At 43.4% G+C, this 22,603-nt stretch overlaps 3 protein-coding genes across 4 annotated transcripts; 2 read left to right on the forward strand and 1 right to left on the reverse strand.

Annotated features, from left to right (window-relative positions):
- Positions 1-1,857: 1,857 nt before the first annotated feature.
- On the reverse strand, positions 1,858-4,816 carry aldob (aldolase b, fructose-bisphosphate). Its single transcript, XM_031744645.2, has 9 exons — positions 4,671-4,816; positions 3,880-3,992; positions 3,575-3,786; positions 3,425-3,479; positions 3,159-3,319; positions 2,992-3,075; positions 2,731-2,905; positions 2,433-2,632; positions 1,858-2,147 (listed from the first exon to the last, which is right to left on the reverse strand). The coding sequence occupies exons 2-9, from the start codon at positions 3,989-3,991 to the stop codon at positions 2,052-2,054; spliced, it is 1,095 nt and encodes a 364-aa protein (XP_031600505.1). The 5' UTR covers position 3,992; positions 4,671-4,816; the 3' UTR covers positions 1,858-2,051.
- Positions 4,817-8,038: 3,222 nt separating this feature from the next.
- Positions 8,039-18,821, forward strand: rnf20 (ring finger protein 20, E3 ubiquitin protein ligase). Its single transcript, XM_031744649.2, has 22 exons — positions 8,039-8,217; positions 8,590-8,770; positions 8,887-8,955; positions 9,061-9,159; positions 9,250-9,397; positions 9,489-9,674; positions 9,791-9,906; positions 10,073-10,219; positions 10,301-10,375; positions 10,475-10,594; positions 10,893-11,072; positions 11,158-11,293; positions 11,403-11,524; positions 11,638-11,794; positions 11,937-12,276; positions 12,696-12,813; positions 12,991-13,140; positions 13,224-13,436; positions 13,681-13,806; positions 14,948-15,088; positions 15,995-16,099; positions 18,135-18,821. Exons 2-22 carry the CDS (start codon positions 8,600-8,602, stop codon positions 18,309-18,311), a joined length of 3,096 nt encoding a protein of 1,031 aa, XP_031600509.1. The 5' UTR covers positions 8,039-8,217; positions 8,590-8,599; the 3' UTR covers positions 18,312-18,821.
- A 162-nt stretch (positions 18,822-18,983) lies between these two features.
- Positions 18,984-22,503, forward strand: si:dkey-74k8.3 (transmembrane protein 109). 2 transcript variants are annotated; one of them, XM_031744660.2, is made up of 3 exons: positions 18,984-20,048; positions 21,464-21,566; positions 21,816-22,503. In XM_031744660.2, exons 1-3 carry the CDS (start codon positions 19,845-19,847, stop codon positions 22,169-22,171), a joined length of 663 nt encoding a protein of 220 aa, XP_031600520.1. In that variant the 5' UTR covers positions 18,984-19,844; the 3' UTR covers positions 22,172-22,503. The 2 variants fall into 2 exon arrangements, with proteins under 2 accessions (XP_031600520.1, XP_031600521.1); XM_031744661.2 differs by lacking the exon at positions 18,984-20,048 and adding an exon at positions 20,061-20,474.
- Positions 22,504-22,603: the final 100 nt, after the last annotated feature.

A 22,603-nucleotide genomic window follows, 5' to 3' on the forward strand; every position in this document is an offset into this window, starting at 1 on the left:
TGTCCAGCAAACCTCTGCATCACTTTGTCGAAAAGGAGCCCAGATGTCTTGGGGTATATAAGTCAAGTATTAAATAAGCAGATTTATACACAAGGAGAGGTATAAGCTGATGCAGCTGTTGACACTCTCATCCATTCTTCCTCTTCCCCTTCCCAGATTGTCAGCCTGATGTTTGGCTGTGCTGAGTTGTTAATGGGATTTCAACTGTTCGGTCAAGAATTGATGACCTCTGCTGAACTCTACTGAGCTCTGGTCCGTGTTTTAACATTTTACTGGCTAGCATCGACACGCTGGCAACTGAAAATGAATGAACTGATTATATCTTATAAAGTAATCCGCTGCAGTTTTTGTTCACAAGAAGTTGAAAATAAAGTTTGTGAGCTGATCCAACACCTCTTAAAATCTGGATTCAGCATTTTGAAAAAACAGCTTTTTAGTCAGACGTAGATGGAAATAGCTACACTTCTAAAAATATTTCAATACTGCCTGTGTTACAAATATGAGACCGCAGTCATCAGTTTGTTGCCTTAACAGCACAAACAGCCATGATACACAGATGTAATAGCAAAATGTACAACAATAGTAAAATTAATATTAAAATAAGCATTAACTATGAAGTTGCATCATACAGAATATTCTTATTGAATAAGGCCACTGGTCCCTGGGCTATTCAACTTTCATCTACCTTCTGAATCTTAGCCTTCATTTTGATCAAAAAATACATTTTATGACTTAAATAAAATGAACGATGAGATAAAAGCGACCTTGAAATTTCAAGTTATTTTCAAGTATAACATTTGACCACTGAAACCCTTATTTTTGCTGTAATTTGGCACTTTATTAAAATAATAGTAATAATAATAATGCATTTTACTATTTTTTCAGTTTTTGTAAAACAGTAAATTTAAACATTCTTATTTGGTTTGGATAACAACAATAATTGTATTTTAACATTAAAAATATAACTCTAGTTAAGGAGTGTGTGTATACTGATGGATTAACCACTACAGAAACATAAAAAACAACTTTGGTAATTACCACTAATTTTCATTTAGTAAAGCTGTGGGATAAACATTACATTGTGAGGTGGTCAAATACATTTTTTAAGCAATGTAACTCAGTTGAGATAATAATAATGTTGACATATCAACATTACATCCAATTATTATCAGGGTATTATCAGGGCGGCACGGTGGCGCTGTGATTAGCACTGTTGCCTCACAGCAAGATTCCACCACCCGTCGGGGCCTTTCCCTGTGGGGAGTGCATGTTCTCCCTGTCTTTGTGTGGGTTCTCTCTGGGTACTCCGGCTTCCTCCCACAGTCCCAAGACATGCAGTTAGTGAGGTTAGGTTAATTGGTCATTCTTAATTGCCCATGCGTGTAAATGTGTGTGTGAATCTGAGGGTTTAAAACATACTTATTAGAAACTCCTTTTTTATCGTTAATATCGTCATCAGACCTTTGGTAATTTTGGAAGCTATGTAGAAAATCTATTATGCGTGTCATCTTTTCAGAGATGTCCAAAATTTTGCATGTAATTGTATCTGCATTGTTAACAGTGTCTAATTTGTCTTCGACTATCACTAAACTTTGCTTTGTACTCTGCACTAAATGTTTAAACCTTTGATTTTATCCCCAATCAACATCTCAGGTGCCACAGTGTTTTTTTGTACATGTATTCTGTATCAGCGTTCTTTAAAAAAAATGGCCCAAGACCTGTTTGGGTTGGCATTAAGAGTGAACTGCAGTAGCACATTAAAAACTTTATGTATTAAGAAACAGGAGTAGTTGTTCTAATATATGTGCAAGGAATTCACTCCATCAGTGGTGGATAAAACTCATGAAGACACTGATATCAAAAACATTTTGGTCTTTTATTTCAGGAGATTTCATTAAGTAGACAAACAGTAGTTGAACATTTTGACAGAAGTCTCCCCCTGGTGTTGGTAGTGCAGGGAGGATGGGCACCCAGCGGGAGATTTTCTTGTAGTTATATTTGGTCCATGTGCAATTTTTAATTCTTTTTTCTTGGTTTAGTGTTCACAGTATTTAATATACGTAGCTGGCAGTGTACAGAGACTGTGTGGAGGCCTGGGCAGCTGCACCGGTGGGCTTGTACTCTCCTTTGGAAGCCAGGCCATTGATCTGAGGGGAAGAGCAGAGGGGAGGAAAGAAAAAAAAAAAAAAAAAAAAAGAGGACAAAGTCAAATTGGAGAGTTAATGATCAGCCAAGTTACTTGTGCCACATTAGCGCAAGACTAAATAGAACAAAAAAAAAAAAAAACAAAAAACAATAATTTACCAGACAATGTAAAGTTAGGCAATGCAAGATATGCGTTATTTGACAGCCAGTTCAGTAAACAGTCCTCAGCAAATTGATAACACTGAATCGTTAATCGTGTCTACCGAGGATCAGTATTAGTCATTCACCTTGGCTCTGGTGACGAAAGCTTGCTGTGTGGCTGCCCTGTTTTCAGCTTTGCCCTTCCAGGCCGCAAGAGCGGAGGCCTGGAGTGCACGACCGTAAGAGAAGGTCAGCTTCCAGGGGCGGTGCAGGGGCACCTGATTGATGGCGTTCAGGTTGACGGAGGCCTCCTCTTCACTCTGCCCTCCGGACAGGAAGCAGATGCCTTTAAAGAAACAGAAAAAGAGTGTGATACTCATAATCAAATGAACTGCTCTGCACTTTCCTTAATTGTAATGTAAAAGCTGTCCTTAAGCCACTTACCAGGCACTGAGGCAGGCACGGTGCGCCTCAGAGCAGTCACTGTAGCCATGGCAACTTCCTGAGGGGTGTACTTCTTAGTGCAGGAGTGTCCAGCAGTGACCATGTTGGGCTTCAGCAGAGTGCCCTCCAGGTACACATGGTGGTCAGACAGAGCCTTGTACACAGCAGCCAGGACCTAAGATGACCGGGCAGATTTATTACTAGACATCCTTCCCATCTTATGTACTGGGAATATCCTTTGCTGCTGGTGGTCTTGCTTACCTTTTCTGTGGCGTACTGGCAACGCTGAAGGTCATGGTCTCCATCAGGCAGGATCTCTGGCTCCACAATGGGCACAAGGCCATTCTGGTGAATACAAGTTCAAATAAATGACTAGAATTTACCCATTTTGTCAGCCTATTTTGTAGAGCAATTTGCTATTCACGCACCTGTTGGCAGATACTGGCATATCTGGCGAGGACATTGGCGTTCTCTGCAATGGCAAGAGCTGATGGGCAGCCATCTGAGATCTTGAGCACACACCTCCACTTGGCAAAGTCGCAGCCGTCCTTTTTGTACTGGGCACAGCGCTCTGAGAGGCCATCAAGACCTAGAGAAGCCAAAGAACATTAGCAACCCCCTCACTGAAAGGCTTATTCTGCATCATTGTGATGAGATTTGCAGAGAAATGTACAAGGGGTTGAATCCGCGTTACCTTGTGTGGTGGTCTCTCCATCTGTTCCCATCAGACCGGCTGTGCCTTTGTCCACCTAAAGCAAGAAAACGCAAACACGTCAGCAAATTCTAAATAAAAAAAATGTTTATCTCTGAGATTCAAAGGGTCTGACCACTGCTTGCTCCTCACCTTGATGCCAACAACAATGCCCTTTTCCTTGACAAGCTGGGGGAACAGCTTGCCACTGTCTGACTTCTGGTAGAGTGTCTCGTGGAAGAAGATGATGCCGCCCACACAGTTTGAGAAGGAGGCATCAGAGGTGAAGAGGATGTCACGGAAGCTGCGGCGGTTCTCCTCGGTGTTCTCCACGTTGATTTTCTGGAGCCGCTTCGCCATGGTGCCTTTAAAGAGAAACACATTTTTAAAAAATAATTTCACCTGCATGCACAGCATTTACCTCTCAGCATGGAATATTAAATAAAAGCTTGGCTCACCTGTTGATTCATCTGCAGCCAGGATTCCCTTTCCTGGAGCCACGATCCTCTGAGCAATGTCAGAGAGCTCCCTCTTCTGCTCCGGAGAAAGGGATGGGAATGGATGAGTCATCCTAAGAGAAATAACAATACAGGTTATTTGGCAGGTGTTCAGAAAGTCTTCAACCGTTGGTGGTATGAGGAAGATTTAATCTTGTTTTCCATCTGACACAGAATCTAACAACATTCTGTTCTCCTGCACCACATCCAAGGTTAAAAATTTGGCTTGAAGGGTTGAACTTTGGCCTACAAAACATAACTTCTCCCTTTCATTGTGCAACATGTGTTCAAAGTTCACCCGCAGTTTTGGTCTAGAAGTTTTTCCAATGCTGTCAGCAAATAATGCATTAAACAGGCCCACGTCATGGCCAATAATCAAGAACATCGCTTGCAAAGAATAAAGTAAACGATCGTAAAAGACAGGCTGAACTTGGGCGCCTTTCAAATATTTGCGCAAACCCAAACATGCGCTCTGACAGCCATCTGCAGAAAACAGGTTTATGTTTGCCAAGGCTTTTAAAGCAAAATCGTCTCTAATGTATGCTGCAAAGGAAAGTGAACTTCCTAAATGAACGGTGTACCGTGTGCACACACAAATTATAACACATCAAAACCTGCTACTTCAATCAGTAAACCCGCAGTGGCTTACTAATCCAACCAAAAATTTTAGTCTGCAACATATCTGCATATAACATATCTGCAATCTGCAATATCGCAAGTGTGCAAGAGTAAAACAAAACAACTAGTCTTACTTGACAGTTTTGTTTAACAGCGACGACAACCGACGTGGCAAATAAGCCTCTACAGACCACAAGCAGCAACGACACTGACACACAACCCGAAAAGTGGCTGAAAGGGGGCATTTAAAGGCTGCTCGGCTCCACGGAGGAGGAGGTGCTCGTGATGTGGCGGGGCGTGTGTAACCCGGATAACTGCAATTGGCCCGTTTAGGCACACACGGGGGCGGTCATTTATGATGACTTCGCCACCAATGTAGTATGTTCTTATCGGGTAACTGGAAAACAACAGGGGAGCGATGTGTGTAATAAAAATCGAGGTCTGCATGTATGCACGCACCGGCATGCACTCATCACATGATCACGAGAGGGGCCCCTCTGTCTCTGCTCACAGAGCTGCACACTGACAGATGCTGAAATGTAATGCGAGCCACCGGCTGCAATGTTGCATTTCAGGTTTGTTTTTGCATTTCCTGGTGAAAATTTGAGTCGCAAAAGCATTCGAAGAACTCTTGTTCTTTTTTGCGTCGAATTTCTACATTTCTGCATGTCTGAAGAAAGAGGTGTGTGTGTCTGTATGTGTCATAAAAGCCACATTTCATATTGTGGAGAGTTTTTACATTATTACACGCAGAGACCAATGGTGCACGTGCACGCGCCTTTTCTTTAAATTCAGCTTGATTTTTCTCATCGTGTTTTAGTTGGGGGTTTGGAAACAAGTAATATTCAGTTTCTTTCATTAAAATTCACTTATATGTGCCAAGTGCGTCACGGTGCGTGATAATCACGTCATGGATCGACAGTCCTTATCAGCTGCTGAAAGTGTTCCAAAAAAACTTTTGTGTTGGGGGAGTTTCTTGTGACCACCAGGCAATAGGTGACCTCATTAGATAGCACTATTTGAACTCATGGCTTTTAAACTCAGGATTAACGACGAGCCAGCTTTTACACAATCCGGACTCTGCACCGTGAGCAATTTGCCCTTTGATATCTCTGATCGAGATCATTCTTTGTTCACGAATCCCGTTTTACCTTTTATACACAAGGATCATCACATACATGCATGTTTATTGTAGATAACACTGCTTATCTCAACGGAGGCATAAAATTAATGAAAAATATTGGACAGGAGAAATTACCCTTTGGTTGTTACCCTTTGACTGCTTGGTAATGGCTCCAGTATCAATTCTGCTTTAGAAAGACACAGGGCAGTCTTAATTTGTGTTGTAACATTTGGGAACTTGTACATTAATGCATGAATAATGTATTAATAACCATTTGATTGCAGAAATTATTCAGCATGTCTTAGGCTCTTTTTGTTCAGTCAAGCCTCAGAAATCTGGGTATCATTTTTCTCTGTTCAGTGTCTCTTGAGCAATCATTCCAAACAGCCGGTTCTGGGCTGTTTTCCTCATTTAAGGAGTATTTCAAAACTCAGACTGCTGGTGTCAAAGGCTTTTATCGCTTCTTATTTGGATTATTTTGATAATTTTTTGTACTTGTTTTAGCAAATCACCCATTGACCTTTCCCAGACTGTTGAGAATGTTGCACTAAGACTTTTAACTAGCACCAACTAACACTCCCGTTTTGGCTTCTCTTCATTTGTTGCCAGTAAACTGAAGAATTTTGTTTTAACATTTTAGTTTGAGCTGCTTCCTGGGATCTTAGGTCATCAGGTCAGAGGTTCCTGCAGACCCCACACACTCAATCTGGTTTTCCAGGTAGTGAGCACCAAGGTTGTACAATTTTCTTCCATTGTGAGGGTTGCACCCATGAAAAACTTGCCCAGTCTTCTTTGCCAATGCCAAATGACTTATTCTGTGACCAACACAACCGCATCGGTTGTCTTGCTACAAATGTGCGCAGCCCACATACTCAGCTCTGCTGCTCAACCCACAAATTTATTTTCCTTACAAATTCACGACCATTTAAAGGGAATTAAACTTTGTCTATATGTTTTCCAAGATTATAAGATTTATTGCCAAGAAGCACTGTTACAAAAAGAAATAATCAATTAAACACCTTCCCCTACCTTTTGTGTTAAGTTTACATTCAGTGTACTCTGTCTCACACTATCCCTTCTATGACACCAACCTTCTCATTACATCCATGAATGTTCTCTGTGGTCTTCTTCTTTCCCTCCTGCCTGGCAACTCCATCTTCAACATCCTTTGTCCAGTATGTCCACTATCCCTAGAGAGAGATTGCATATTACAAGATGAGGCCTGCTGTGCTGTATAGTTTCAAGTTGATGGCACTAACAAAAATAAAGGAGGCCAAGCTGAAGATGTTAAAATTCCCTTTGGGAGACACCAGGACGACCAACATTAGAAACAAGTCTATCAGAGGGAGAGAGGGACAGCCAAGATTGTGCAGTTTGGCATTGTGCAGACAGGGGATAGTGACTTATTGGACAAAAGATGCTAAATATGGAGTTGCCAGGCAGAATGATAAGAGGGAAGACTACAGAGAGGATTAATGGATGTAGTGAAGGAGGACATGCAGATGCTTGGTGTGACAGAAGAGGTTGCTAGGTGTAGGGTGAGACAGTGGAAGAGAGAAAGGAATTAAGAGTTTATTACTAGAAAGAACAGTGAACGGTGAGATAAGCTGAGATTTAAATTTTCAGTGGATGAGACCAAGACAATGTTTTTTACAATAAAAAGAATTGTTAAGGACATTAAGCTAAAGTTAGATAAGCAAGAACTAGAAAGAGTGAAACTATTCTCATTTCTTGGAGTTTGGTTTGATGAGAGGGTCACATGGGCCATATATAATCAGAATGTTATAGACAAATGCAAGAAAGTGTTAAACATCATTACAGGATGTTTGGAAGCTGTCCAGTGGGTTGAAGACACAAGACCATGATCAGTAATTTGTTCAGATTCCAGTTCATCATGAGTATCCATCCATTCAGAAAATAGATCAGACATCCCAATAGAAATCCAACAAACACTGTACAGAGTAAGGATGATGGGACTAATGATGAACTTTTTATGGATATCAGCATATGATGTCAAGGGAAATGAAATGACAGATAATGCTGAAAATGAGGCCACTGGAAAAAGATTAGTGGAATTAATTATCAGCTTTAGTAAAAAAGAAATAAGAAATCTATTAAAACAGAAAATGACAGAGAGATGGCAAAAATAATGGGAGAAAGAAAAGAAAGGACAATGGTTTTATAAAATTGGATTTCATTGATTTACTCAAGAACTGAAAGTTATCAGGCGATTTTTAATTGTCTTAGTCAGACGCATTTGCATGATAGGATCTAATCCTTAAGTGACGTTTCGGTTCACACTCCATACCAATTGGTGGCGGTAATGCGCCATTTCCTTGTTTGTCATCCGCCAATAAGCACAAAGAAGAGAAAGAAGAAGAAGCCGGACGCAGCCATTGGTGAATTTGTCCCCTCCGTGGCAGCAGGGGGCGCACTGCCAAGTTAGCGTTAATCCATCATGACTGTGGAAACTTCCGTTTCCGAGAGCCAGGGAGCCGCAACATCAACATCCACAGACAGATTCAGTTAATAGCTTAAAAGTCTTAACGTTAAAAGGGGTAAGGTTTCTGTTAGCTGTAGCTGTTATTGACAGTATTACAGAGTAGTTGCATCAAAGTACGGGATCAGAATGAAGTTAATCGGCATTTAAAGCTGGCGTTAGCAAATGGCTAACGTTCTCCTAACCTTACCTTACAGTCACTCATTTAATCAGACTGTTGGTGATTTGAAATGTTACGAGGTCATTTGGGTTTGTTTTTTTCCTCCTCCCATCTCTTTGGGCGATATAGTATCAGAATAAACACCGAGGCAGTTACCTGATGTCATTTAATCTAGCTGGCTTTGTCGTTTACCCAGTTACTTTCATTTGAGGGACACACAGTTTCCTTCGGTTAGAATGAGAATATTTTTTATCCCTGTATTTGTTTCAGGAGTCCGAGGATGTCGGGGCAAAAGCGTCCTGCTGACCCCAGCGGCCCTTCGTCCTCCGGTGCGCCGCCAGAGAAGCGCAGGGAGCGTGAAGGAGAGGACGGAGGTGCCGGAGTCAGCGCCGCGGCCGGAGGGAGCACCGCGGTGGAGACTGTCATCAAACTGGGAGGGGTGTCCAACTCTGTGAGTCCCCGTCTATTATCCACTCTACCCCCAATATATCTATTAGCAGCCTTCTTCACGTATTGTGGCTAAGTTTTCTTCTTTGTGCAGTCATGTTTCAATCAAATCTTTTTCAGGAAGAACAAGACATCAAAGCTCTCCAGACTAAGAACCGAAAGTTGGGAGAATCTCTCGATCAAAGACAGGTAAATTCATTACCCGGTGTTGTTTTCTAACTCATCAAAGACTATAGAAACTGCACTTGTTTCTTGTCTTGTTAATCTAAAACTCTCTTATCTTGTTGCGTGCAGGTGATTGAGGATGAACTTCGAGAGCGAATTGAGAGATTGGAGACCCGGCAAGCAACAGATGATGCCAGTCTTCTGATCCTGAACAGATACTGGAACCAGGTGACCCCTCTGTCAAAAAATGATCATTAACAAATATCTTCTGTATGAAGATGTAAAAATCCAAATTTTATGCCGTTTGGTCTCTTTCAGTTTGATGAAAACATTCGGCTGATCATCAGGCGTTACGACCAAGCAAGCAGTGAGCCTGAGAAATCTCCAACGGGTGAGGGGCGAAGCCTGAAGCCAGAAACTCCAGAACCCGATGGCGACTCCAACCAGGAGAGAGCCAAGGACCGAGGTGAGAACAGAACTTACCAACGAATCATCACTTTGAAAGCAGTGAAGTTAAAAAAAACAAAAACGAAATCTGTTATGTGGCTGTCATCCAGGCCATCAAGGAGAGACAAACAACTCCTTCCTGGCCACGCTGGCTAGCAGCAGCAGTGAGGAGATGGAGGCAGAGCTTCAGGAGAGGGTGGAGTCTAGCCAGAAGCAGGCTACCCGTGTGCTGGAGATCTATGAATCTCTGAAGAACACCGTGGCTCAGCTCAAGGCTGAGTTGGACTCTGGAGCTGGTGAGAGTCAATGTTTTGACGTTTTCTGTGAAGAGAGTTTTTCAGTGAGACAAATGAGATTAAATGTTCGTGCATCAGGTTTTCTTTAAATGTGATGCTGTTGCTTTTCATTCCAGAGGGCAGTCTGTGGGTGGTAGCATCCAAACTGAACACTCTCCTGACCAGTGAAAACGAGCGGCTTCAACAGCTGACGGAGGACCTCAAACAGAAGTACACACACATGACGAGCGAGGTATGAACTGCGTCTTGAATTGGTCATTGGTTAATCCTCAGATCCAACTAGCTTTTACACTACTAACACTGTTGTTTTGAAGATAATATAAGCTTCTTGGTCATACAGACTTGATTTTTTTTTTTTTAAGTAGTTAATTCTTTGGGGGGTTTTCTGTGTCACTCAGTCCCGGCTTCTGGCACGGGCAGCCAACAAGGCCGACCAGCGCGTCAGCGAGGTGCAGGCTTTGATCGAGGAGCTGCAGTGGGACATGGAGAAGATCCGCCGGCGGGAAAACAGACTGAACGCACACTTGAGCGAGATACTGGAGAGGGTGAGGATAGTGCAGGCTGATTAGAAGCAGGGAAATGTCAGGACATTATTTGTATGTTCTAACACTTCCTGTGTACCCCAGGTAAACAGCAAAGGCTATAAAGTTTGTGGAGAGGCCAGCAGTGTGTGTGGGACCATCACGATTAACAAGAGAAAGGTACGATTTCCTTTTAGAGTTAAAGCGCAGGTTTTTGGATGGAAAGAAAAACTATAGTGTGAGAATGCAAAAGCATTTTTGTATTTTTCATTGACACAGTTTGAGGAGATGAACAGTGAGCTGGAGGAGAACAGAGAGCTGGCAGAAAATCGTCTCATTGAGCTGCAGAAGCTCGAGCAAGACCTGCAAAATGTTCAGCAGGAGAACGGCAGCATGAAGGTACTCGCACTGAACGCAGCATTGTTTTAGTCGCTTGTGATTTATGAGCACTTTTAAAGTCCACTTTTATGAAACCAAGCAACTAAAGTACTAATTTACCATTGTGTAAAAATGCTTTTTACTGGAAGCTAATTAAAATGAGTGGATTCACATGAGTGTAACAGAAATGCGAGGAGGTATAGTCAGTTTTTACACCAGAATCTTTCTGATGAACATCAAAAATGTGATGGAAATTATTCAGCAGCTTATTTTTTTTCTCTGGTTTGTTGACTTTTCTCATTACCTCTGTTTTGCTCAGACGGAGCTGCTGAACCGAGCTGAAAGCTTGGTGAAAGAAACTGCAGAGTATCGCTGTCTGCAGTCACAGTTTTCTGTGCTCTACAACGAGTCTCTGATCCTCAAGGCTCAGTTAGACGAGACACGCGCTCGACTCAACACCACGAGGACGGCACGGCTACGACAGCTCGAGCACATGGAGGTGGGTTGTGTGTTTGGGGGGTTTGTTTTTGTGTGTTGTTTGTTTTCGTCACACCTTGTCTTACTCACATCTTCTCTGTGTGCAGAATGATGAGGTGACTCTGCAGAGGAAGGTGCGCACAGAGGTGTTTCAGTTGGAGGACACACTGGCGCAGGTCAGGAAGGAGTATGAGATGCTGCGCATCGAATTTGAGCAGACTCTTGCTGCCAATGAGCAAGCAGGTAACTGATGGAAGTTGTGACATTAAAAGTTAATGCGATGCATTATTTGTATTTGTACCAAAACCCAATTGGCAAATCTTCACCCTTGACTTCCTCTTACTTCATTCAGGTCCCATTAATAGGGAGATGCGACACCTGATCAGCACGTTGCAAACTCACAACCAACAGATGAAGGGAGAGGTGGTGAAATACAAGTTGAGACTTAGAGAAGCTCAAGCTGAGCTCAACCAGGTAAGTGAGATGGAGGCAAGAAGAGAAATTAAACAGTGATGGCATGCTTTCACAGTCACATCTTTTGGGTGAAGTGAAGCAGAACATGATGGCACAATCTGTTACCCTCGTAGGTTCGCGCTTCAAAGGGCAACGCCACCCTCCAATCTCAGTCCAGCACAGAGATGGATGTGAAGGAGGAAACAACTTCTCCATCAACACCAGCTGTTTCTGGGGAACCTGTGGTCAAGACGGAGCCTGACAACGGCTCCTCCACACCCAGCAGCACAGGTAACTACCAGCTTAGCTAACTAATTCTAAGAGCTTATATCATTTTATGTAGCTTTATTTTAGATAGCTTTTTATTTTTTCACTAATTAGCCTGTCCCAGTTTACAATTCCTCCATGGCTTTGTCGCATCGTCTTTCTACAGGTGCCTCAGTGAAAACAGAGTCTGGTATAGACCTCGAGGCAACTATAAAGGAAGAGGAGAAGGAGGAGAAGAAAGAGAAGGAAGAAAAGAAAGAAAAGGACATTATAAAGAAGGAGGAAAAAGAGAGAGAGAGGGAGAAAGAGAGGGAAAAGGAGAGGGAGAGGCCAACACGGAGCAGCGGGAGCAGCAGCAGCAGTAGCAGCAGCATGATAAAGGAAGAGAAGGAGAAACCAGGGAGCAGCAGCCAGGCAGAGGAGTTGGCCGGGGAGCGTCTCTCTATGGTTGGAGGGTCAAAGAGGAAGGAGATGGAGCAGCTGAAGATCGTCCGCACAGAACTCAAGTAAGATACATTAGTGATTTGTATTGATTTATTTTAAGTTGTGTCAGAGATTATTCATCCATGCAGGATTTTTCTGCTTTTTTTTTTTTTTTTTTTTTTTTGCACACATAAACTAAAAATATACATTATAAAGAGACATATGACATGTTTACTTTCATTATTGTTGTGGATCTTTGTTCCGCGGGTCAGCTTCAGGCTGCAAACGTCATATGATTCTCTGAATCAACAGCAGTAGCACTGACTAAATAATAAGCTCTTCATTATACAGCAGGTAAACAAAGAATGTTGACATAAAAAACGTGGGTGAACGGTCTTTTTGTTGTATATGAAGCTAGCATAGTTTGAGAAACTCCTTGACTGTGTGTTGTGTGTTCGTTTAGGTGATAGTTTTGTTAAAGATTCTCACTGTGGTTGTGCAGGAAAGCCCAGGAGTCCCAGCGGGAGATGAAGCTGCTGTTGGACATGTACCGCTCAGCACCCAAGGAGCAGAGGGACAAGGTCCAGCTCATGGCTGCGGAGAAGAAGACCAAGTCTGAGGTGATAAGCGCTGCACAATGCAGGCGTTTAGTTAACATGATCGACAAAGTAGCGGAAGTGAATCTGTTTGGTCCACTAAGACGTTTCTGGCATGATTTTTATGTATTTTTTTACATGGATGGATGGAAGCAGATAGTAATGTGCTTTGGGCTTCCCGTATAAATGTCCTGGTTTCAGGCAGAGGAGCTGCGGCAGAGGCTGAGGGAGCTGGAGGAGAGGGAGAGGAGGGAGGGCAAGAAAATGGCTGATGAAGAGGCTCTGAGGAAGATCCGTTCTGTGGAGGAGCAGATTGACATCCTCAACAAGAAGCTGTCCATAGCTAAACAGGTGCGTGATCTCATAATTTAGTTTTTACTCTTAAACACCTGTGCCTGGTTCTTTTCTTCCAACACTCTCGCCTCCTCCTGTAGGAGGAAGACGCTCTGCTGAGCGAGATGGACGTGACGGGCCAGGCTTTTGAGGACATGCAGGAACAGAACATCCGCCTGATGCAGCAGCTCAGAGAAAAAGACGACGCCAACTTCAAGCTGATGAGCGAGCGAATCAAGTCCAACCAGATCCACAAGCTGCTGAAAGAGGAGAAGGAGGAGCTCGCCGACCAGCTACTTACTTTAAAAACTCAGGTGAAGCACAAGGCGACTGCAGCACCCATGTGCCCCCCCCACGCTGGTTCATCACGCATAGATTAATTGCTAATTACGAATTAAATATAGTTAATTACTTTCTTTTAATGCACTGTGCATCATAGTGGTTTGTAACAAACATGGTAAAAACAATTTATGCTGAACAGTTTCCTGCTTTGTTCTTCTTCTTTTTTTTTAAATAAACGGGATTTATTGAAATCGTTGTTTGCGCTGTAACTTACAGGTCGATGCCCAGCTGCAGGTGGTGAGGAAGCTTGAGGAGAAGGAGCGCCTCCTGCAGGGCACCATCAACACTGCTGAGAGGGAGTTGGCACTTCGAACACAAGCCCTGGACATGAATAAACGCAAGGTAACACATTGTTCAGCGTGAAGGGGATTAAAGCCAAGGTGAAGGGCAGGAGAAAACCTGCTTGCCCTGGGATGGCAACCACTCCGAATGGCTACTCACTGTGATGCCTTCTGTTTCGTGTGACCTGACCTCGAAGGAAACAGAAGTCCATCGGAGGCCCAGCCTATTGAGTTGAGCAGTCAGTTTTTGAGATTGTTATGTTACCTTGGTACCTTCTCAAGGTGTGCCAAAAAAATCCCTGAGCCTTACGGAAAAACAACTTTTAACAAACAACAGTCTTTCCACAGTGTTTAAATGGATCGGCAATCAGCACCTTGTAGACTTTATGTGGTTTATCTGCTCAGTGTCCTGGGGAGTGGAGGCACTGCTGACATCAAAACACTCAGATGATCCTGATGTAGGAGTTGCCCTCCTACGTAACGGGGAGGAGGAGAACACACCACACCAATGCTTGAGCTTGTCTATTGATTTTTATTTTTTTTAAGAGAGCAGCTGCAGGCCTCTAACAATACATCTTTCACCGGAGAGCCGGTTCAGCTCGCTAGAAAGTGCCTTTACATTGTGCTTGATCATATGTAAAGCTCAAATAATGTGATAAAATGCCCTGTGACTATGCTGCAAATCAAATTTCCCTAAGAGTGCAGAAACAGAGCTACAAATTGAGCTGCTATTAAGGAATTTAAGCTTTAATGCTATTTAGATGTACATAGTTAAAGTAAATAACTAAAATCACTTTCACATGCTGTACTGCAGCGGTCCCCAACCCCCAGGCCTCGGACCGGTACCGGTCCGTGAGTCGTTTGGTACCGGGCTGCGAGAGTTGAGGCTCAGGTGTGAAATGTATGGTTTTCAGGGTTTTTATCGGTTTTCAACGTTATTTTGTTATCGTTTTATCGTTAACTCGGTTTTCCTGGGTCTTTTCACGTGTGTTATGAATAAATCTTCTTTTTTTCGGTACCGGCACTAGTTTGATTTTGTTGTATTCATCCGCGACACCTCATTGCCGGTCCGTGAAAATATTGTCGGGCATAAACCGGTCCGTGGCGCAAAAAAGGTTGGGGACCGCTGCTGTACTGTGTGTGTGCACAGTGGAGTGTACAGGGTTAGAATCTCCCCACTGACTGCTCTCGTCCTCCTTCAGGCTCAGGACTCGGCTTTGCTTTCGGAGGAGGTGCGAACTCAGCTGGAGCAGGTTCAGCAGAGGCTCAACCTGGTCAGAGAGGAGGTCGTTGAGAACAGCATCTCCAGGGAAAAGGAGTCCTTCAATGCCCGACGGGCACAGGTACGCAAATCACCAAGTTTTAGTAAACACGGCAGTTTGAAATGCCATCACATAATCATATGCACTGGGATTACAGACTTTAAAGCAATTTAAACTATACTGCTGAAAACAGCCCTACGTGTTGATTCTCCACAGCTATCCCGTATCAGATTGTACCATAAATGTAAATTGGATTTAAAACAATTTAATTTTCTGTCATAAGACTTTCGAGATGACTTTTTCTCAAAATACACAACATATTTTCTAATCCCTAATTGGATTTGTTTCCTCTATAATTCCAATATTTCCATTTTGTTTCCCCTCCAATGAAACGGTGAAAACTTGTCACGTGACTGTTAATGTCACTTATAGTCTCTTTTCCACGAGTACTTACTCTGCTCTATGGGACTCGACTCGGTTTTGATCGTTTTCCATTGCAATTGAGTAGCACCTTAAGGTGCTTGGAGTTGTTATAGCAACGAGGCTGCGACAAAAAGCAGCACAACAGTGAAGGACGTCGAAGCGAGGGTATACCTGCTGCTAAATCGACAGTAAACGTCTGCACCCGGTGGTTTGAACCCGGTGTTGGTTTGTGTGGAGCCATTTGCCTCATTGCTGGGTTTCAAAATGGCGATTTTGATTTTTTTGAAAGAGTTACTCTCATGACTCTTTAAGTGATGCCACTGACTGGCCAATCGGCAGCATGCAGTCTGTTGATGTCACGTTTTTGGATCGCCTTAGATTGCTTGGAACCCAGCAGAGCAGATGCTAAAAATGACCTAATGGAAACCCCTGAAAAGTTGAGTCGAGTCAGTACAAAAGGGCTATAAGACTATTATAGTCTGTTGTTAGATGAGCCCAAAATATAGGGAGTGTCTCCTTTCACTTACAGCTGTTACATCTCCCCTTTTTTTTCTTTCTTTTCAGGAGGACATTTCCAAACTGAGGAGAAAGATTGAGAAGGCCAAGAAGCCAGCCGAGAAAATCAGCAATGGAGACGATATTCTAAATGAAGAAATAAATGATTATAAGGTGGGTTTAGGTACTGGCACTGAGTTTAGAGTGTTTGTTCATTTTAAACATCAGCTGTCACAAAGTCAACAAAATACACTATATATACCGTAAATCCCGGACTACAGAGCGCACCTGATTAAAAGCTGCATGCTCTAATTGTAGAAAGAAAATCAATTTTGTACTTGTACAGGCCGCGCCGGATGTTAAGCCGTATGCGTTCCACTTGTAATATGAGATATTTACACAGAAATATTACATGTGAGGATTTTCAACGTTTAATTTAATCCGTAAGGTAACATAAACATGGTAACATAAACATTATGGTAACATACAAAAATACATACTGCAAATGCTTTTTTCCTCGAACAGCGCCTGTAACACGGCTACTTTTAAGTATACGTACGAATCGGTAACACACAAATTACGTTGCTTATGTTTTTTTTACGGAACAGTGCACAAACAACATTACAACGTCTCTTAACAACCGATAAAAACATATATATACTACTTATCATTTTGATTGGTCTACTGTTACCAGGCAAAATGTTTTTGGCCGCATGAAAAAAAAATATGCATTAGCCTCACATCAGTATAAGCCGCAGTGTTCACAGTGTGGGAAAAAAGTAGCGGCTTATGACTCGAAAACTACGGTATACACTATACAATGCGGGAAGACACAAAGTCTCAGAAGAATATTTAGACATTTTGGGAAAAATACATTTATTTGGTGTCTTGGATAGTTTTAAAGGAGATGAATTATTGCTGCTAAATTAGGAGTTGGGGCCTGCAGCCAGACCCTCAGCTTAGCATAAAGTCTTGAGGCAGACTAGCCTGGCTCTCGACGAAGGTGATCCGATGAGTCTGCCAGAACACAAAGCTCAGTGATGTGTGTATTGCATCTTTAGTGTAGAAATTTCAACATTTGCAGGAGGTTATGTCTTTTAGACACTCTGGGAAGTTACCAGTCTCAAACAAGATAAAGCACAGCAACATAAACTCCTGTGCTTTCTGTTCCCCATGTATTCAGTCTTTGTGCTAATCTAAGCTTACAGGTTGCTAGCTATAACTTCCTATTTACTATAAAGGCAAAATGAGGGTAACCTTGTGGTAGTGTTTCTCCTCTAACTCTGAAACAGTCCTGCTTTAAATCTGATGACCATCCGATAACTTTATCATTCTAATGCTAGCACTGAAAAACATCTGAGGTCAAACTACAGTGTCACCAATTGTGGGAAAAAATACAAGCAGATCCTGTTACACCTAAGTAATGTCTCATGGCTGCGAGCCTTCTGGCAAAATCCATAAACAAATACACTGACAGGTGTTATAGCTGCGTATGTTTTGGGGAATGTGATCAGAGTGTTTATGGTCTCAAAGTACCAGGAACTAGTTCAGGAGTGCAGGGGAAGGGGCTGGAAGACTTTCTATTAGCCCATAGAAGTGGATTGTAGGGGCTTTGCTGGACGATCACTGCACAGTCCTGGGCTGGCTGGGTGTGGCTGGGGCAGCCAAGAAGAGGGCCATCCAGGCTGTGAGCGAAGCGGCAGAGAAACCCACAAGGTGGCTGCAGATTAAGAGGGCTGATCCGTGGGTAGCTACCGGAATGTCAGAGCCTGGGCGAGGGTCTATGATGTTGCGAGACCCGAAACACCTGATGACCTGAGGATACATCACTGAAGATGCGTGCCAGTGCATCCAGGAGATGTTTCTTGCATGCGGATGGAATAAAACAACTGGAATTCAGTGGATCTGTCAGAAAACAGACTTGCTCAAATTTCAGTTTCCTATAGGCCTGTGATCACATTTTTCCAGATTTATCCACAGAGGCAGTACATATAATTATGACTTGAGTCTTTGGTGATACAGACCTGCTTTACAGGATTTCTGTTCTTCTAAGAGAGTGGTTGAGTGTTAAGTCTGGTTTGAGGGCTTCACTCCTGCCCTAGATATTCATGTCCGCTCATTAGGAACCATTCAGTCGAGAACAAAAATGTCTGTATTGTAATTCCTCCTCTCTCTCTCTCTCTCTCGCTCTCTCGCTTTCTCTCTACAGGCACGTCTTACATGTCCGTGCTGCAACTCCCGGGTGAAGGATGCTGTGCTGACAAAGTGCTTCCACGTCTTCTGCTTCGAATGCGTTAAAACGCGCTACGACACACGCCAGAGGAAGTGCCCCAAATGCAACGCGGCCTTTGGGGCCAACGACTTCCATCGCATCTACATCGGCTAAAAGCCACGCAGCTAAACTCGTGAGGAAGCGGGTCAGCAAGATGAGCTGGAGTAGAGACACTGCCTGGGGAAAAGACTCAGCATGGCACTCACGTGCCCCCTCCTCCAAATATGTACTTCCCTTACACTCTGATATGCGAGAGACTGTTGGTGAGGAGTCAGTCGATGATTTCAGCTCTGTGTGGGCCGCAGTGATGCTCTGAAGTTTTTTGTTGTCGTTGTTGTTGTTTTATTTTAGCAATAACTGAAGCTTCTCTCATCCATTGTCCACTAATTAACTTTTTTTTTAAATGCTGGTGCAGACAGAAGCTTGTTTGTGTCCACTCATTTGAAAGCAGCCCATTAAACCAGTTTTCAGAGAAACAGCAGTGCTGTGTATGTACACTGTAAATGCCATTGTTTCTTTTCTTTTTTTTATCTGCCTGTTTTTGCTCAGTGCTGCCCTGAAACAAGCTGACTTCGTGCTGTATAATTGCTTTTCTGCTAGTTATTAAAATGACATGAAAACTGTTCTGCTTCTTCTTCGTTTTTTTTATTATTATAAAAACCATGTGAAAAGTCTTAACATTTGACCCTGCAGCATTAAACCACAAGTCCCAGTGTGCAAATCTCTGTTTATCCCCGCTCACCAGAGCGCTTTCCTCCCTCTGCTCCTCCTCCCCGAAGCCCCAGACGTGTTTCCACGCTGGAAACGGTCGTTAGAAACGCTGGAAGGAAGGGAGTGCCGAACGGGAACGGTGGCAAGAAGGGATTTTTCTCTCTCGCTCTCTCTCTCTTTAAATGTTATGCAACATAATCCATCACAGAAGTGCATTTTGATGCAAGTTTAGAGACAAAGGAGCACCAAACTTGATCGCTGTGGAGCTCAGAGCTGAAATAAGAGGCTTTAGGAGACTCGTGGCCAGCTCACACTCGCAGAGTTTCGGTCGTTTTCTTGCAGATCTGCTCAGGAAACAAACCACTTTTGGATTCATACACTGCCGGAGTTTTTTTGTTGTTGTTTTTAACTGTAACTTTCCGTTACGTTTTGACTGATGATCTCATATCTCTATCGCTGCTGGATCTAAGCCTTTAACGGTTTCTTACCAAATATAGCTGGAGCGTCCTTGGGGAGCGCAGAGTTCCAGGATTGGATATTTTTTGCAGTGCTGCCAGAGTTTATAATTAAACACTAATAGTAATAATATCAACCTGGATTTTTTAAACCAGTATTTTATCTGAATTTCAAATTTTACACTTGAATCTCGTATTGTTATTTTTAAAAGCGTGCGCCTTTTGCTGCCTGTTCCTCTGCCTGTTGTGCTACATGTTGATTTAAAACGCGGTGTGCAGTCAGCGAATGCTCCCAACAGAAGCCATTTTTAAGTCTTTGATTTTCAGTCTGAGTCACTGAACACGAGCTGCTCAACCTGCTCTCAGCTGCAGCGTGAACCTGTGCGCGTTCACTTGGCACATTTTCCCCTCATTGTTCTCAAACCGCCTTTCAGTGACTCTGTGCGTCTGGGCTGAGAGCTGAGAGCGCAGTGGATGTGCCATGGCTCGGGTTTTGCTTACTATCTGTGTGTTGGCTCTCGGCTTGACGGTGGCCTGGGCTGGAGCCGAAGCTCGGGCTGAGCAGGCCAAGGCGGACAGCCCATCGGTGGTTACCCTGCGTACCGTTTTCACGGGAACCTGCCAGGAGATCCACCGGTACGCGGAGTCGTTAGTGGGAACCAGCGTGATACGATCAGCTGCTGAGGTAACGAGGGGAGGTGCACCGCGGGATAACACTCTTTTCCTCCTTGCACCAGGAAGTGGATTTGAATTGTTAAAATGCGGTGGTCTAACTTCACTATTCTCTCAGTATTCTCGCTCAGTGCTTAACTGTACCTGATTACTAATTTTGAAAGCTCCAACCTTTCTCTTTAACCTTTCTCCACCCATCACTTCACCCTCTACACACGCAATCCTCTCCATGTGCTCTTCAACTTGATAATCTCCCTTCCTGATCCCCCATCATCTTCTCTGCCCTCATTTTTCTGTCTTCTCCTCACCCCTCCGCACTCTTGCACACACTCATCTCTACCTCCCTGCTCCTACTACTGGTGGCTTCCTTTTCCCTCAGAGTGCAGTGTTGTTTCTTGAGTCATTGCTTGGCCAGGAGAACGTCAGTACAATGGCCATGGTAAGCAACATTCCTGGGTGTTTCCATCGTGCTGCCCTGACATGGTGAATTAAACAGAGCCCTCTCACTTGGTTCAGTTTAGCCCCATGTCGTGTCATGTCATGTCACACCATATAGTGCTGAGAGTAGAGAAGCTGTGTGTTTCAGTACAGTGATATTTGCATGTAAGGGCTCACTTTACTTGTGAGCTTTTGTGTGTGTGTGTGGAAACCTCATTGTGCATTAGTGGTTTACCATGAATCACCTAGTGTGTCTGAATGTGTTTGAGTTAACTTCCCGCATGCAATCAAACTGAAAATAAAGCCTGTTTCAGCAACTTCAGATTTAAGCTAAACAAAAGATCTGGACACTGTGCAGATATTTCCCAGTAAATTCAATGTAAAAGAGCAAAATCTTTGGTATAATAGTGTAATAAGTAAATAAGGCCGATTTTACAGTTATGAAAGACTTAAAAAAGTTTTCAAAATCAAAACCAATAGAAAGTGATTACACCTGTTTATGAGTTACACAGACACTGACATGAAGTTCTTAAGTTTGTGGCCGTGTGTAGTGCAACAGGTGCAGATTAGATATGCGTGCAACTCGCTGGGCTCCCCTTGACCTTGCTGGACAAGGCAGTACTGTGTCTGTTTACTCTGTGTCTGTGTGTGTGTCGTTTTGTGAGTCGGGGGGTGGTAAGCTGAGGGTGCACAGGAATAGAGAGGGGTGCTGTCCAGCTGTCACCAGTACACACAGCTGTTTGTCCAAGTCGGCACATCTTCTATCTTAAGATGCCGCTCATACGGGCTTTTAAAATTCCCAGCCGAATGCGATCAGTGAGTTTGTATCAGCTGCTCCTGTCAGCATTATGAGTCACACTGCCTGCACATTGTCTTCTGTCGTCTCTCTGCATGGTTTTCAGTCTGGCCAGAATGCCATGTTACTTCATTGTGGCGTTGTGTAATAACAAATGTAAAACATGTCTCCACCCTCCTTGCACACCACTGCAGTTTTTCGAGATGGTGATCCGATTCCTGGCCGAAGGAGCTGCCAGCGGCCTGAATGTCATCGCTGTTTACGTCACAGAGATCCTCAGAGTCACTGGATTTGATGGTGGGTAGCAGGATGAGCCCCTATGTGTGTGTGTCTGTTTGTGTGTGTGTGTGCTCACGTAAAGTTGAATCCATGACAATAAAAAATGCAAGTGAAAATATGCAGACTTGCCTCTCCCTCCGGGCAATTTGTAAGCCACTCCTTTTTAAGTGTAAGTGTTTGCTCTTGTTGCTTCCTGTGTAACAGAAAGTATTTTCAAGCTTTATTCTTTTTAACAACACGGCTAAGCTGGATTTCCTCCCTCCACAGCTGCACTGAAACTGCCCCGCTTCACTCCAGAGGGTGTGACGGCCGTCGCTCAGTGGGGTCTGGTGGCCCTCATTGGCTACTGGTTGCTGTCCATCGTTCTGCGTCTGCTGATTGGTGTGATAAAACAGGTCTTCTGGATTATCAAAACTGTCTTGGGACTCTGGTTTTTTGGACTGATAGTGACTGATAAGCAAGCGTCTGCAGACACCACGGCAGTTCGACTGGCTGGCTTAGTGCTGGTATGCGTCTTGTTGACGCTGCTCACTTCGAGCTCTGAAAAGTCTTTTGTTGTGGAGGATCGACTGAGACGCCTGGAGGGCCGAGTGAACGCAGTAGAGAATAAGAAAAAGGAGTAGTGATGAGAAAAGGCAGATAGGAGTTAAGATGGACAAAGGTGATGGCAATGCAAGTTAAGAAAAAATAGTAACTGATTTCTGTCAGCCTGTTTGTGTGAGATGTGGGTAATAAAGTAATCTCTGGGATTTTTAATCAAAAATGCTCTGCAATCAAGCCACATGAAACTTGTTTACTATGACAAACAAAATGTACTGAAAGGCTACACAAGAAAAAAAATGACTGTGCATACAGGAAATAATTCCATAAATGAGATCATAACAGTCCTTTTCTGCCCTGTCTGTTGCACCGTTTCAAACACAATAAAATATTTTACAAAATTCTTCAGTTCAAAGAGAAAAGCTTCAGTCATGCAAAGTCTGTGTGCATTTCAGTCAGCTGCTTACCAGGTCCACAGTTTCCACAGTGACAACTGAGCTAAATGGAAATGTTTT

The sequence above is a fragment of the Oreochromis aureus genome, linkage group 2 (genome assembly GCF_013358895.1).
Source record: "Oreochromis aureus strain Israel breed Guangdong linkage group 2, ZZ_aureus, whole genome shotgun sequence".
Lineage (NCBI taxonomy): Eukaryota > Metazoa > Chordata > Actinopteri > Cichliformes > Cichlidae > Oreochromis > Oreochromis aureus.

What these genes read in the sequence shown, in the direction of transcription:
- aldob (XM_031744645.2), bottom strand. Translation starts at nt 3,991, where the DNA reads ATGACTCATCCATTCCCATCCCTTTCTCCGGAGCAGAAGAGGGAGCTC. An exon ending in ATGCCAGTATCTGCCAACAG is followed by an intron (nt 3,076 to 3,158) that starts GTGCGTGAATAG and finishes TGTATTCACCAG; the next exon opens with AATGGCCTTGTGCCCATTGT. An exon ending in CTTTCGTCACCAGAGCCAAG is followed by an intron (nt 2,148 to 2,432) that starts GTGAATGACTAA and finishes TCTTCCCCTCAG; the next exon opens with ATCAATGGCCTGGCTTCCAA.
- rnf20 (XM_031744649.2), top strand. Translation starts at nt 8,600, where the DNA reads ATGTCGGGGCAAAAGCGTCCTGCTGACCCCAGCGGCCCTTCGTCCTCC. An exon ending in GGAGAGAGCCAAGGACCGAG is followed by an intron (nt 9,398 to 9,488) that starts GTGAGAACAGAA and finishes GCTGTCATCCAG; the next exon opens with GCCATCAAGGAGAGACAAAC. An exon ending in TGGACATGAATAAACGCAAG is followed by an intron (nt 13,807 to 14,947) that starts GTAACACATTGT and finishes GTCCTCCTTCAG; the next exon opens with GCTCAGGACTCGGCTTTGCT.
- si:dkey-74k8.3 (XM_031744660.2), top strand. Translation starts at nt 19,845, where the DNA reads ATGGCTCGGGTTTTGCTTACTATCTGTGTGTTGGCTCTCGGCTTGACG. An exon ending in TGATACGATCAGCTGCTGAG is followed by an intron (nt 20,049 to 21,463) that starts GTAACGAGGGGA and finishes ACACCACTGCAG; the next exon opens with TTTTTCGAGATGGTGATCCG. An exon ending in CAGAGTCACTGGATTTGATG is followed by an intron (nt 21,567 to 21,815) that starts GTGGGTAGCAGG and finishes CTCCCTCCACAG; the next exon opens with CTGCACTGAAACTGCCCCGC.